Source organism: Anomaloglossus baeobatrachus, chromosome 4, assembly GCF_048569485.1.
Source record: "Anomaloglossus baeobatrachus isolate aAnoBae1 chromosome 4, aAnoBae1.hap1, whole genome shotgun sequence".
Classification (NCBI taxonomy): Eukaryota; Metazoa; Chordata; class Amphibia; order Anura; family Aromobatidae; genus Anomaloglossus; species Anomaloglossus baeobatrachus.
The window spans coordinates 431,678,157-431,691,919 of record NC_134356.1 but is presented as its reverse complement, the minus strand read 5'-3'; the positions used below and the strand labels follow the sequence as shown (position 1 = coordinate 431,691,919).

The 13,763-nt window shown below is 43.6% G+C and overlaps 1 protein-coding gene across 2 annotated transcripts in view; it reads right to left on the bottom strand.

Moving 5' to 3' along the window:
• Nucleotides 1-1,793: 1,793 nt before the first annotated feature.
• LOC142303759 (TRPM8 channel-associated factor homolog) overlaps nucleotides 1,794-13,763 on the bottom strand; it is a 145,447-nt gene continuing 133,477 nt past the window's right edge. For both annotated transcript variants that reach the window (XM_075345451.1, XM_075345453.1), the window contains one exon: nucleotides 1,794-3,903. In XM_075345451.1, the coding sequence (XP_075201566.1) occupies nucleotides 3,658-3,903 (246 nt within the window). In that variant the 3' untranslated portion in view covers nucleotides 1,794-3,657. The remainder of the gene's footprint in view (nucleotides 3,904-13,763) is intronic.

The window sequence follows — 13,763 nt, the reverse complement described above, 5'->3', positions numbered from 1 at the left end:
AGAAGCGGAGGGGCGGAGATGAGCGGGACGTAAAATACCGCCCACCTCCTTCCTTCCGCATTGGCGGCGGGACGCAGGTAAGGAGATGTTTGTCGGTCCTGCGGCTTCACACACAGCGATGTGTGATGCCACAGGAGTGACAAACAACATCGAATCAGCAACAGGAGCGTCATTATGGAAATGAACGACGTGACACAGATCAACGATTTTTGACTGTTTTGCGCTCGTTCATCGTTGCTTCTAGGATTTACACATTGCGATGTCGCTACTGGCGCCGGATGTGTGTCACAACAACCGTGACCCCGACGATATTTCAGTAGCGATGTTGCAACGTTTAAAGTACCCCTAAGTCTGGGGACATTTCAAACCATTGTAGCACGTTTAAGGCATGCAGATTGCTCACAGTAGGACGAGCAATTTGCGGCTTCATGTTGTTCTGCTGAAAAACGCTCATGGGTCACTTTGGAGAATGTCTATATCACAACCAAATCAATGTAACACGAGGCTGGTTGTGTACCTGAAATAAAAACGAGAGGGATCCAGCTACTCTACATTATGGAACCGCACACCATAAGCCCAAGAGTAGGACCACTGTGAAGGCTTCTTCATGGCGTAGCCAATGTGATATTCAGAATAATCTTCAACTATCATTGTGTCCATGACAAAAGTGAGATTCATTGTTGAAAAGAATAGTCCTCCATTTCAGACTCTATTGCCATCTTGTTCTGTACCATAATAGCCTTTGATAGAAGGGACAAGGAGGCAAATGAAAAACTTGAGCTGCACATCTGGCTGCTAGACCAATGTTGTGCAAATGTCTTCTGATGGTTTGTGCTGACACTGTTAGATGTCGCTTGTTATGTGACGTCCATTTTCACTTGCAGTACAAAATGGATCAGTTGTGAAATCAGTGGTACAGCCTTTAATCCAAAGGGTCTCAGGAGACATTTTTCAATTTAGCAAAGCACATGGCAACACCATGACATGCAGTGTTTCCAGACTTGTCTTCTATTGAGCACATCTGGGATGTCATTGGCTGGCAACAGCAACGGATCATGATGATTTACGTAGCCAAGGGCATCCACCATGGCTGAACATTTCTTCAATAATCATTAATAACTTCATTGATAGCATGTCCAGATGTGTAAATAATTATATTTCTGGAGCTTCTTACTCAATAGTGATTAAATAGACATGTTGTTTTCATGTTTTCATCATTTGCATATCATTAACATGTCCAACAATCCTGTGATTTTCATATTTCCATGAATTTGTCTTCTTAGTGTTTCAATTTAAATTTTGAGGTGTGTATATTATGTGTGTTACTTAATTTTATAAGCAGTTTTTTCTAACAGTATAACAGTACTAAAATAAAGTTGCATTGGACAAGGTTGTAGGAGAGTTTTTGCAGACATCTGATCTTTAGGATTATTATTACTCTGAAATTTTGGACCATCCAACACCTGTTACCGACGAGATAAGACTCGGCTGCTCAATTAAAATGTAAGCTGCTCTATTCCCTACCAGCACCTGCTAATCAAATGACTTAGCACATGATTGCTGTTTATTTCTTAATGGCGCTATAATGTAAATCAACTGGAATTGTATTGTCATAAGGCAGCTGGCAAGTGGATATCAATACAGAAGTCCCTTAACGAATTTGTATCCCACAGGGCAACTGCACCTAAAGCAGGGCAAATGACAGTGGAAAGCAAACGTTTGGGCACCCCTGGTCTAAATTACTGTTATTGTGAACAGTTGAGCAAGTTGAAGATGAAATGATCCTTAAAAGGTATAAAGTTGAAGTTGACACATTTTCTTTGTATTTTAGGCACAAAAAAATATTTACATTTTTAATTTAACAAAGAAAGAAAATTGGCCAATGCAAAAGTTTTAGCACACTGTATGATTAGTACCTAGTAGATCCCTCTTTGGCAAATATCACAGGTTGTAAATGCTTTTTGTAACCATCCAAGAGTCTTTCAATTCTTATTTGAGAGATTTTCATCCATCTTCCGTGGAAAGTTTTCCAGTTTTGTGAGATTTCTGGATCGTCTTGCATGACCATGAACTATTCTTTTGAGGTCTAGCCACAGATTTTCAATGAAGTTCACATCAGGGGACTGTGAAGGCCATTATAAAACCTTCAGCTTCCACTTTTTGAGGTAGTCTATTGTGGAGTTTGACGTATGTTCAACTTCAGCTTTTGTCTGGCTACAAAAAGCGTTTACAATCTGTGATACTTGCCAAAGAGGGTGCTGCAAGGTACTAACAATGCAGGGTGCCCAAAGTTTCGCAACAGCCCATTTTCCTTTTTTGTTAATTTAAAAATGTAAAAGATATTTTTTGCCTTAAATAGAAAAGAAATGGGTCATTTTTAACTTCTTGCCTTTTAGAGATCATTTCATCTTCAACTTGCTTAACTGTTCACAATAACAGTAATTTTGACCATTGGTGCCCAAATGTTTGCAGGCCACTGTAATTAACTACATAGAAGGTTCAGACTCTGATTTTGTTAGAATAGTTGAAAGGTGTATCTGGGACTTTTTTTTTAAAAAAAAAAGTACTTTAACACAAACCGGCAGGCAGTTGATACATACCTGGAAGTTATGGCTGCTACCGTTATTCCCCAGCAGAGAAGGCTCACAAACCGCTCCTGCCGGTGATTCACCTGCTTTCGCTGATGTTGTATCATCAGAGCAGTGGCTTCATATCCGCTCTGCACTGTAGACAAGGCGGGACTGCCAATGTCATGCTGATTGACACCCGACTCCCCCAGTTAGGCAGCAGGAGGTCAGCTGTCAATCAGCATGAGATCAGCTGTCCCACCCTATCTACAGAGCAGAGTAGAAAAGAAGCCACCACTGTTGACGGAGCCACTGAATCGCCGGCAGAAGAGGTCCGTGACTGCTCTGTGGCGGCAAAAATGAGGGCACAACAGGGAGGTTGTTAGCAATGACTTGCCTGTTAGTGCTTAGGCTCAATTTTTTATTTTAAAGTTCCAGATACACCCTTTAATTGAAGAGAAATCTAGACACCTTGCTCAATATCCTGTATAACTTTTTCAGCAATCATTGAATACATAGTATGCAATTAACAATTTTATATTGTTTTAAAGCGGTTGACTACTACTTAAACCATCTAAAATTCTTGAAAATAGCATGTTTACACTTTCTGTTTCCGACAGATGGGCATATAACTGGCCACAACGTGGCGGATACGTGTAGCCTAACTGTCAGATATCATTAAACTCTATTTTATAGATTTTTTTTAATCTAGTTTGAAGAATGGATAACCTCTTAAACATAAAAATTATATTAGACAAAAGATGAGATCGGCAAAAAATGATAGCAGCACTCGCCACTGGTTACTTTAGCGGCACTTTATTGAGACAACGTGAAGAGAGGAAGACTGATGGCGAGTATCAGCTGTTTAGCGCACAATGCACGTCTTCCAGTTCGGCTTTCTAATTTTTTACCTATTTCATCTTTTTTCCAATCAATCTTTTCTAGCTGAGCATGATCTAAGCTGGTTTATTTCCTGAATAGTTTACAGATTTTATCATGTGACAATGGCTGACTGCCTCTCTTAGTAAATGCCTTATTGACTAATTAGCAGTGTCAGTGCTACATTCTTTAAAAAATGTTTAAATTATATTCACTTAATGTATTTTTTCATTGGGTCAGTCTCCCATTCTTTCAGGGTGGACAATTCTCTTCTGGTTGCTTCATCAATGGGCCATCCCCAGGCCTGGAAAAATGGGGCCAGGTTTTTATTGACTGCTTGAGAAAACAATTTTGCCCAAAGATTCATCTTATCGTTATTATTTTTACTGATGTTGGACATGGTCTGGTACTTTGAGAAGAGACATTTGAAGGGATCCCACCCAAAACCTTCCTGTAGCTGAAAAAAAAACATAAATAAAGATATTAACAATGGATCCATTGTGTCCTGAATGGAATTTAGTATAAAATTAGGAATACACTGTAGAACATAGTTACACATGTAATGTAGTGTTATCATTTGACTTAGTTTATTTTCCTTGTAGGTCCAATGCTGACTGGCCATTTCACAACCTCTAAAGTGCACCAATCACTAGGATTTTCCTATATAACTTAAACCCAGTGCTATACTGGCACTATCATGCTGATTCTATACATACCTTTAGTTGTCAGCTAGGATGTATAGTTTTTGAAACATAAGCAAGTAAAGTTTGTAAATTGAACAGTTTTTTCATTTTCAGACGGTGCCGATCAGCTGATATCTGGCATAGAATTTGATAGTGATTCCCGCCCCCTGCCTGTTTTTCCTCCCCCTAGCTGTTATTTATGCTAATTCCATTATAGAATTCTGTGGCTATTAATCATGGTGGCTAGAAGGAGCTTGCTGACATCATACCCCTGTGCCTCAGCCAACAGAAAAATAATGTTACTTTCTGGTATCAGCCATGTTGTTGGTTGAGGCCCTGCCCTTTCTGGTCACATGGGTATGACGTCAGGTATGACGTCCTTCTAGCAACCACTATTAGTATAACGCTTCTATAATGGAACTAGCGTAAATAATAGATAGAGGGAGGACGGACAGGCAGGGGGCGGGAATCACTATCAAAACCCACCCCAGCTCTTAGCTGGTGCAGCTGCTGTAAATCAAAAACCTGTTCATTTTACAAGCTTTACTTGCTTGTGTTTCAAAACATATACATCCTAGATGACCACTATAGGTTTGTATAGAATCAGCCTGATACTGACAGTATAGCACTGGCTTTAGGTTATATAAGAAAATCCTGGTGATTGGTGCGCTTTAAATGGAATCTGTCACCAGGTTTTTGCCTACTTATCTAAGAGCAGCATAATGTAGGATCTGTTGTGGAAACGTAAGGAGTGTTTCAGCTCACCACCATAGGATAAATTCCAGGAGGAGAATCCGGACCGTGCTCGCAGGACTGGAGATGATGTAGGTAATCAAGTGAAGGCGGATCCCCGCCACAACACATCCATGACTAAAACTTCAAATTTATTTCATAAGTTTAAAAGAGTAAAATATAACTCCTCAAATCTACGCGTTTCAGACGTGGTCATCCTTAGTCATGAACAAGCTGAAAAAAATTTGACGTTTTATTCATACTTCGAAATTCTTCATGGATGTTTTGTGCCGGGGATCTGCCTTCACTTGATTATCTGTTGTGGAAACCCCTTTCCTGGAAGAGTTAATTTGGGGTGAGATACAAGGGAGCTACAGATCTGCCAGTGTTGGTCCAATTAATAGCGATGCATTGGAGACAATAACACACAATGAGTGTCAGTATACCAAGTTTTTAGCGTGATTTAGAATAAATATGGAGAGAGGAAGCCCAGAACTCCAAAGAAAAAATTGGTTTTAAAGGAACATCTTTATTACATCAAACATAAACCAAATAAATAAATTCACATTTTTATTATGACTTTATCAAGCTTATTATATATCAGAAAGATACTGAAAAAAAATATCTGAAATGTTTTTTAGCCACAGATAGTGTTTGTTAGTTGCAAGTGACTGTACTGAGTTTTCACATTTCCTGTGTAGTTCTTTTTTACAATGGGAGATATAATTGTTTTTCAAAAATACAGAAAAAAATCCCTAAAATCCAAAACTTTAACTGGGGCTGTCTGCATGTGGCAAAACATTTTTCACACATCTATTTGTTACGGTGTAGGTGGAGAGCAGGGGAAAGGGGCTCCCATACTGGCCCTTAGGCTAGGGGACCATAGCTATTCCTAATCCCAGAGTTACCTCTTATGGTGAGGATACCTGGGCCGCTTTCCTTGCCCTGCTTCTGACCAGCCCTGATTTTTTACCCCTCCCCGAACACCTGTGGAGGGCTGGGCAGGAGTGATAAAGCCAACCAAAGTAGACAAATGGGAGACCAAATCTCTATCATATGGCACAAACACACACACAGAGGTATAAGACAGAAAGCTAAGGAGGAAAATAAGAGTAGGAAGAAAACAACAAGACAACAGCAGAACTCCACAACAACTCCACACACAAAGTAATACAATCACCAGCAGGACTGGGATACAACAACATCGGCTTACAGTTTAGCAATAGCTATAGTTGGCTTTGGAAGACAGGCTCCACCTTCTTAAAAATGCGGGGTTTGATTGGGATAGGTCTCCCACATGTGATCCAAGAGGTAACCAGCAGGCTTGCATAAATTAACTCCTGCCAGCCTGACAGAAATTAACTCCAGCAAGCTCAATCACTAATGAGAACACAGTTGATCGATGCACGAGCCTATCTTTGTAATGCAGAAGCACTAAAAGAAGCATAGTGTGGAGTGTCATATTCTGCAGTGTGAAGAGCGTCAGCTGCCGCGGTGACACTCAGTGAGCTTAGAGCCAAATACTGTATGACACTATATGACAATATTTTTTTTTAACACATTTCACTGTGCATGCCTGCTTTTCTATATGGGTTTTACTAGTTAAAGTTGTGAACCAGGGTATATGTTTGTGTTTTTTATTTCTAATAAAGGATTTTTTCGGGTGTGTGTGTTTATTTACTGTAATTTACAGATTAATCATGGAAGGTATCTCGGGGAGACGCCTGACATGATTAATCTAGGACTTATTGGTAGCTATGGGCTGCCAATAACTCCTTATTACCCCAATTTGCCAACGCACCAGGGCAAATCGGGAAGAGCCGGGTACAGTCCCAGAACTGTCGCATATAATGTATGCGGCAATTCTGGGCGGCTGCTGACTGATATTGTTAGGCTGGGGGGCTCCCCATAACGTGGGGCTCCCCATCCTGAGAATACCAGCCTTCAGCCGAATGGCTTTATCTGGCTGGTAATAAAATGTGGGGGGACCGCACGCCGTTTTTTTTAATTATTTATTTATTTATTTTACTGCACAGTATAGACACGCCCACCGGCTGCTGTGATTGGGTGCAGTGAGACAGCTGTCACTCAGCGTGGGGGGCGTGTCTGACTGCAACCAATCATAGGCGCCGGTGGGTGGGGAAAGCAGGGAATACGAGATTGATTAATGAGCGGCCGGCATATTCAAAGTAATTGTTGCTGCGCATTCTCTGCACAGCTGTTCCTCACAGCGTTGGTGATCGGGTGCGGTATGAGCCGGGGGAAGAAAAAAAACGAGCGCCAATATAAGTATGACTGAGAACAGCAGAAAAAAAGGTAAGTATACTGAATTTAACTAAAAAAAAATAAAAATAAGATCGCTAGTGTAAAAACGCACACGCACAAAACGTGCTGAACACGGACATACTCTGTGTGCGGTACGTGCAGGCACGGACCCATAGACTAAAGCGGGTCCATGCCTGCGTGCTGCCGGCCAAAAACGGACATGTTGTCCATGTAGAAGAGCGCACACACGTACTTACCTCACGGACACACGTTCCGTGCGATTTTACGTGTGTGTGCCATCTACCATTGATTAACATGGGTCTCCGTGTGTACGTGTCTCCGGTACGTGCAAATACGTACCGCACACGTACAAATTACACGGATGTGTGTTGCGGGTCTAACCCAGATAACCATAACACACAACATTGTTATTAAATAACATTTTCCATATGTATTTACGTAATCATCCTTTTTAAATGTCCTTTTGTTTTCTTAAGTGGTTAGGAGGATTAAAATTTAAAGACAATTTTTCTTACGGAAATTTACAAATACTATTTTTATGGGCCTATGCAGTTTTGAAGTCACTTTAAGGGGCCTATCTTTGGAAAAAAACGCCAACATTTATTTTAAAAACTGAACCCCCAATATTATTCTAAACTAGCTGTAGTACCCGGGCGTTGCCCGGGATAGTAACTGTCTCTCTGTCTCTCTTCTAGTCTCTGTCTGTCTGTCTCAGTCTGTCTGTCTCTGTGTGTCTGTCTCTGTCTGTCTGTATCAATCTCTCTGTCTGTCTCTGTATCAGTCTCTGTGTCTGTCTCCGTATCAGTTTCTCTCTCTATCTGTCTGTCAGTATCTTTCCCCGCCTGTCTCGTTCCAGGTCTGTCTCGTTCCAGGTCTGTCTCATTCCAGGTCTGTCTCATTCCAGGTCTGTATCATTCCAGGTCTGTCTCATTCCCCATCTGTCTTTTTCCCCATCTGTCTCTTTCCCCATCTGTCTCTTTCCCCGTCTATCTCTGTATCTTTCCCTGTTTCTTTCCTCTTTTCTGTTTCTTTCCCTGTCTCTTTCCCTGTCTATCTGTGTCTGTCTCTCTGTCTGTCTCTTTCCCTGTCTGTCTGTGTCTTTCCCTGTCTATCTGTGTCTGTCTCTCTGTCTGTCTCTTTCCCTGTCTGTCTGTGTCTTTCCCTGTCTGTCTGTGTCTGTCTGCCTCTGTCTGTCTCTTTTACTGTGTCTCTCTCTGTCTCTTTTTGTCTTTCTCTATCCATCTCCCAACCGACATCTTATTACCTCACACATAAGCTTCTTATACTAACAATTTATTTTGTTCCTATAGCAACCAATTACAGTTCCTATTAATAACCTAATAGCTCGCAGCTCCATTGACTTTAATAGAGGCAGGTTTTTTGGAGTGTAACTGTAAAGTGCGGGGTTACATTTTCTTGTCAAAACATAGTCTATGATGTTCCCTGAGTCACATGGGGTGTCTGTGCAAAGTTTCGTGATTGTAAATGCGACAGTGCAGATTCCTTTAGCGGACACACACACACACACACACACACACACACACACACACACACACACACACACACATACATACACACACACACACACACTCAGCTTTATATATTAGATTGCTGTTAGGACATTTCTTAACCCATCAGGAGTTACCCAGGAAATAATGGAAAGTAGAATTAAAAAATTAAAACATACACTTTCTCCAATAAAATATTGCTTTACATATAAAGTTTTCATTTTCACAAGGTGTAAAAAGAGAAGTAGGACGTTGACATTTTTTTCACGATTTGTGTAATCTGCACATGCGCTGTATCCAGCGTCATTTTATAGAAGGGCAACCAAAAATTAATTTACACATGAGCCACACGTGGCAATGATGGCACCAGCGAAAAATTAAAAACAGGAGGCTGGTCACTGAAAAAAGTGACCTGTCATTCAAACACCGGAGTCTGGCAGAGGGGTCAGGGAAGGAAGAAAAGACCTAGTGCATATTCCGGTCACTGTACACCGACATCTCGATACTAGAAAACTTCAATTGCTGATTAAAAAAAGAACCATAAAGCGATTATTTTTCACCAAAGTTATCAAATCAATCTGTATAGCAGACTCAATAATGCCAAGTCTTTACTTCAATTTGCAAAATCATGCTGACAAGTTCTCTGCAATTCTTGCAGTACTCTGGGGTGTATGCTATCCAGGCCCAGTGATTTGTCTATGTTATTGATTTTGAGGTGACGCCGTTCTTCCTGCTGGGTCAAACAGGTGACATTTAATTAAGAATTTATGGTTTCCCTGATCATGTAATGTGTCATGGGATTTTCTTGTGTAAATAATGTAGAGAAACAGGCGTTTAATACATTGATCTTTCCCTCATACCACTACATCATTTCTTTTGTATTTTTTTGAGGGAGCCAACTACGGTCAGACTGGGATTAAAAAGCCCTTTGAGGCCTAAAACACACTTCCGCATAAAAAACGTACGTGTCTCACGTTTTTGGGGTCTGTGTTCTGTTTTTTATGGGCGTTTCTCCGGTACATGTGACATCCGTGTGATGGCGTATGCTTGCCGTGTGTGCGTGTGGAATGTCCGTGTATGCGCACGTGTAATGTCCGTGTGGTGTCCGTATGTGTTGATCTGTGTGTGTTGTAAAATGTCGTTGCTACATACCCGCTGACAGCCGACACAGACAGAGACGAGCGATGAGAATGAACTCGGGTGAACCTCACCCGACTTCATTGTCATACCACGGCTCTGTCTGTGTGTGGCGTCCTGATTAGCGGACACCCGTGATGGAATCACCGGTGACCGCCAATCCCCTGAGTAACTGAAGTTAGCGGCGACATTAGCGCTGCCGTCACTCAGGTTACCCGCGGCTAGCTGGAGTCACCCACCCGACACCACAACTCACCTGTGACTTCTTCGCTGGTCACGCAGCTCACTTCAGTCACTTGGGCGACTCGCTGTCACAGGTGGAGGATCCAGTGGTGGCCGCGAGTAACCTGACTGACGTCATCGGTGATCGTGTGGCTCACCTCAGTTGCTGCTTGGAGGTGATAGAGAGCGGTCATTGTGTGTGGCCGCTCCTGTCACCTTCATGTAGCAGAGCTGAGAGTGTCGTGAGACATCCATGGATTACGGCGGACCTGGATGGGTTTTTTGGTTTTATTAAATTGGTGAACGAGGGTGTTTGTTTGTTTTAATTTTTCTAAATAAAGGATTTTTTAAATGTGTGTGTTTATTTAATTTTAATAACAGGTTGAACATGGAAGTTATCTTGGGGAGACGGCAGCCATGTTTAACCTATGACTTAGTGTCAGCTATGGCTTGCTGCCATTAACTCCTTATTACCCCGATTGCCACTGCACCAGGGCAATTCGGGGAGAGTCGGATAGAGTCCCGGAAATGTCGCATCTAATGGATGCGGCTTTTCCAGGCGGCTGCTGGCTGATATTGTTAGGCTGGGAGGCTCCCCATAACGTGGAGCTCCCCATCCTGAGAATACCAGCCTTCAGCCGTGTGGCTTTACCATGGCTGGTATCAAAATGGGGGGGACTGCACGTCGGTTTTTTTTATTATTTATTTATTTTTTTACTGCACAGTATAGACCCGCCCACCGGCTACTGTGATTGGTTGCAGTGAGACAGCTATCAGTCAGCGTGGGGGCGTGTCTGACTGCAACCAATCATAGGCGCCGGTGGGCAGGGAAGCAGGGAATAGTAGATTGAATAATGAGCAGCCGGCATTTTCAAATTAGTTAAAAGCACCGTATCTTTTGCACAGCTGTTCTTCGCTGGGCTGGTGATCGGGAATCGGTAAGTATGAGACAGGGGGAGATACAGACCGACAGACAAAGGGATATTGACTGACAAACACATAAAAAGTAGATTGACCGACATCATTCACTAAAAAACGCACACGGACGGTACGTGTAGCACATGGACATGCTACGTGTGCCGTCCGTGCAGGCACGGGGCCATTGACTTTAGCGGGTCCATTCCTGCGTGATGCCGGTGAAAAACGGACATGTTGAGCGTGTTGGAAAACGCACACACGTACAAACAACACGGACACACGTTCCGTGTGTTTTTACGTGTGTGTGCCTGCTACCATTGGGTAGCATTGGTCTACTTGACTCTGTGCCGCCGGTACGTGCAAAAATGTACCAAACACGTACCGGCGGCACGGATGTGTGTCGGAGGCCTGAAGAAGTGTACGAGATTAAGAGTACGCTCGCACAGCATCGCACTGGCTACCGGAGGAATCTCCTGTAATACCAGGCCTGGATTGCACTCCGGAGCTCTCACCTGAGCTCCGGAGTGCAGCCTAGACTGCACCGCGAGCGCCGAGTGATTGATTTCCCGGTGATTACAGTTCAGTTCAAGACAGCTGAAGACATGCTGGGCTGATCTCCGGTGCTCTCATCTGAACTCTGGATTGCAGCCCGGCCTGTCTGCAGCTGTCATGAACTGAACCGCAATCGCCAGGGAATCAATCACTCGGCGCTCGCGGTGCAGTCCTGCAAACTATCAGATCAGGCAAGGCTGCAGCTGAGAGCTCCGGAGGGAAATGCAGGTAACTGAATCCAGGTCTGGCATTACAGGAGTTTCCTCCGGTAGCTAGTCCAACGCTGCCACATGAGCGTATGACTCGGACCAGTGCAATGTGAGAAAATCTCACGTTGTACTTGGACCAGTGTTAGTTCATGAGGCAGAGCAGTTGGTCAGCATTTTTCTCTTTCAGATTCTGGATGAGAGAAAAGTCGCAACATGCTGCGATTTGCTGCCAAAATCGTCCAAGACTTGCCAATACAAGTCAATGGGTGCAATAAAAAAACGGACGCCATACGGATGGCACACGGACCATCCTAGTGACGTCCGTTTTTATGGATACATTACTATCATGTAGCACAGAACTCTGTAAATGGTCCTTTAAATGGTCCTATAAATGACTGTAAATGACTAATAGCTGCTAAAAAAAAAACAGATTGCACATGGAGAGCACACGGATGACAAGTGAGGAAAGATTGTCCTACTCTCCTAGATGAGAATGGGACTGTTTTGGCATATATGAAGCCCACCTGTAGTAGTCGCCTCAGGGACATCACTCAACCTTCAGGGACGCCACAGGGTCTTCTTTTGGGTGTATACGGCAACAGGTAGGTCAGTTTTGTATGTTTATGCGTTGTGACGCCACTCACGGTTTGCGGTCAGGGATGTGGGTGGCCGCCACTGCAGATTTAACGAGCGTCTGGGGTTGAAGGTGTCTGCAGTCGGATGGTATGGCCTCCCGTGAGTGAGGCTGGCCCCAGGGGCTCGTGAGTGTGGAACAACAGGTCCCAGAATAACTCAGGCTCAGTCCAGAAAGCCTTTTAATTTGTTTTACTCACTTTTGTTGTTATTGTGAGGTAACCCGGGTGATGCTGAGATAAACCAGGTGGAACCAGGAACTCCTTCAGGCCGATCTGAAGGTAACTGTCAACTCGCCTTCCTAGCACTTCTTGTTTCGGATAACCCCTGACTCTAAGTACAGTGGGGTCTATCCAGGGAAGTCGCTACTGCCTTTTCTCCCCTTTTTGGCCCATTTGCCGGCAACGTGGACCAGGTGAGATGGCTTCTGGCACTATCTACTTATGGGTCCCTGCGTTGACGCTGAGGCTCAGACTCTGTGTGATTGGTGAGGTACCTCTGGTACCCTCACCGGCAGGTTTAGCAGATCAATAAATGGACGTCTACTCTAGGGACCTGTGCCCCATGCGTGCCTAGTCACCAGCAGTCCCCGTACTCGACCACCTTTCTTCAGGTGTCTTTCAGATTGACTAACAGGTAACCGTTCTCCCCCGCTAACAGGTACTACACGTGCAGGGTCTCACTAGCTTCTGTGTGCCTCTTCTCTGTCTTCTAGCAACCGCTGCGCTCCACTAGCAGACTGGCTCACTCCCCTTTCTTTTCTGACAGCCTCTGCAGCTTAGTTCCCAGCCTCTCCACTACACCCCTTGATAAGAATTGGAGGCCAGACCCCTCTAGGGACTGCCCAAGGGTCACGTTGGAGACCTGGTGGCTATGTGTCTGTGCGTACACACCCCATTCTGGCCTTTGGAATTACCTGGAAGCACTGTCCCAGCATGGGTGCAGTACTCAGTGGCGCCTGAGCAGGTCAGGGGCACCACACATACGTTCGTGTGAGTCCAGCCTAATACAGATACTGGAAACTACACCCATAGGTACAGTATAGGGAGAGAAAAAAAGTTCAGCTCACCATATAGAATTGTTTCAGGAGGTTCACGCTTGGTTTGTGCAAAGAGGCTACAGGCTCTCAGCAAATTCCATCAAAAGGCAAAAATTCAGCACAGAATCCAGGTAATGTAGAAAAAGTTAAAACTCCATTTATTGTTAACAAGTTAAAACCATGACAATGGGACTTAGGAGTCACAATTGCGAGTTAAAGAAAAACTGTTTCTGTGATGTGTTGCCCAAGACAGTATAAGATCTTCTGAAAACATTCGCACGTTTCCCATTGACTTCCAATATACTCAAGTCCGGTTGCCCGGTTCAAGTACCAAGCACCCGAGCATAGTAGTGCTCGCTCATCACTGTTTAAGTTTACACCTCATTTTGCAAACTGAA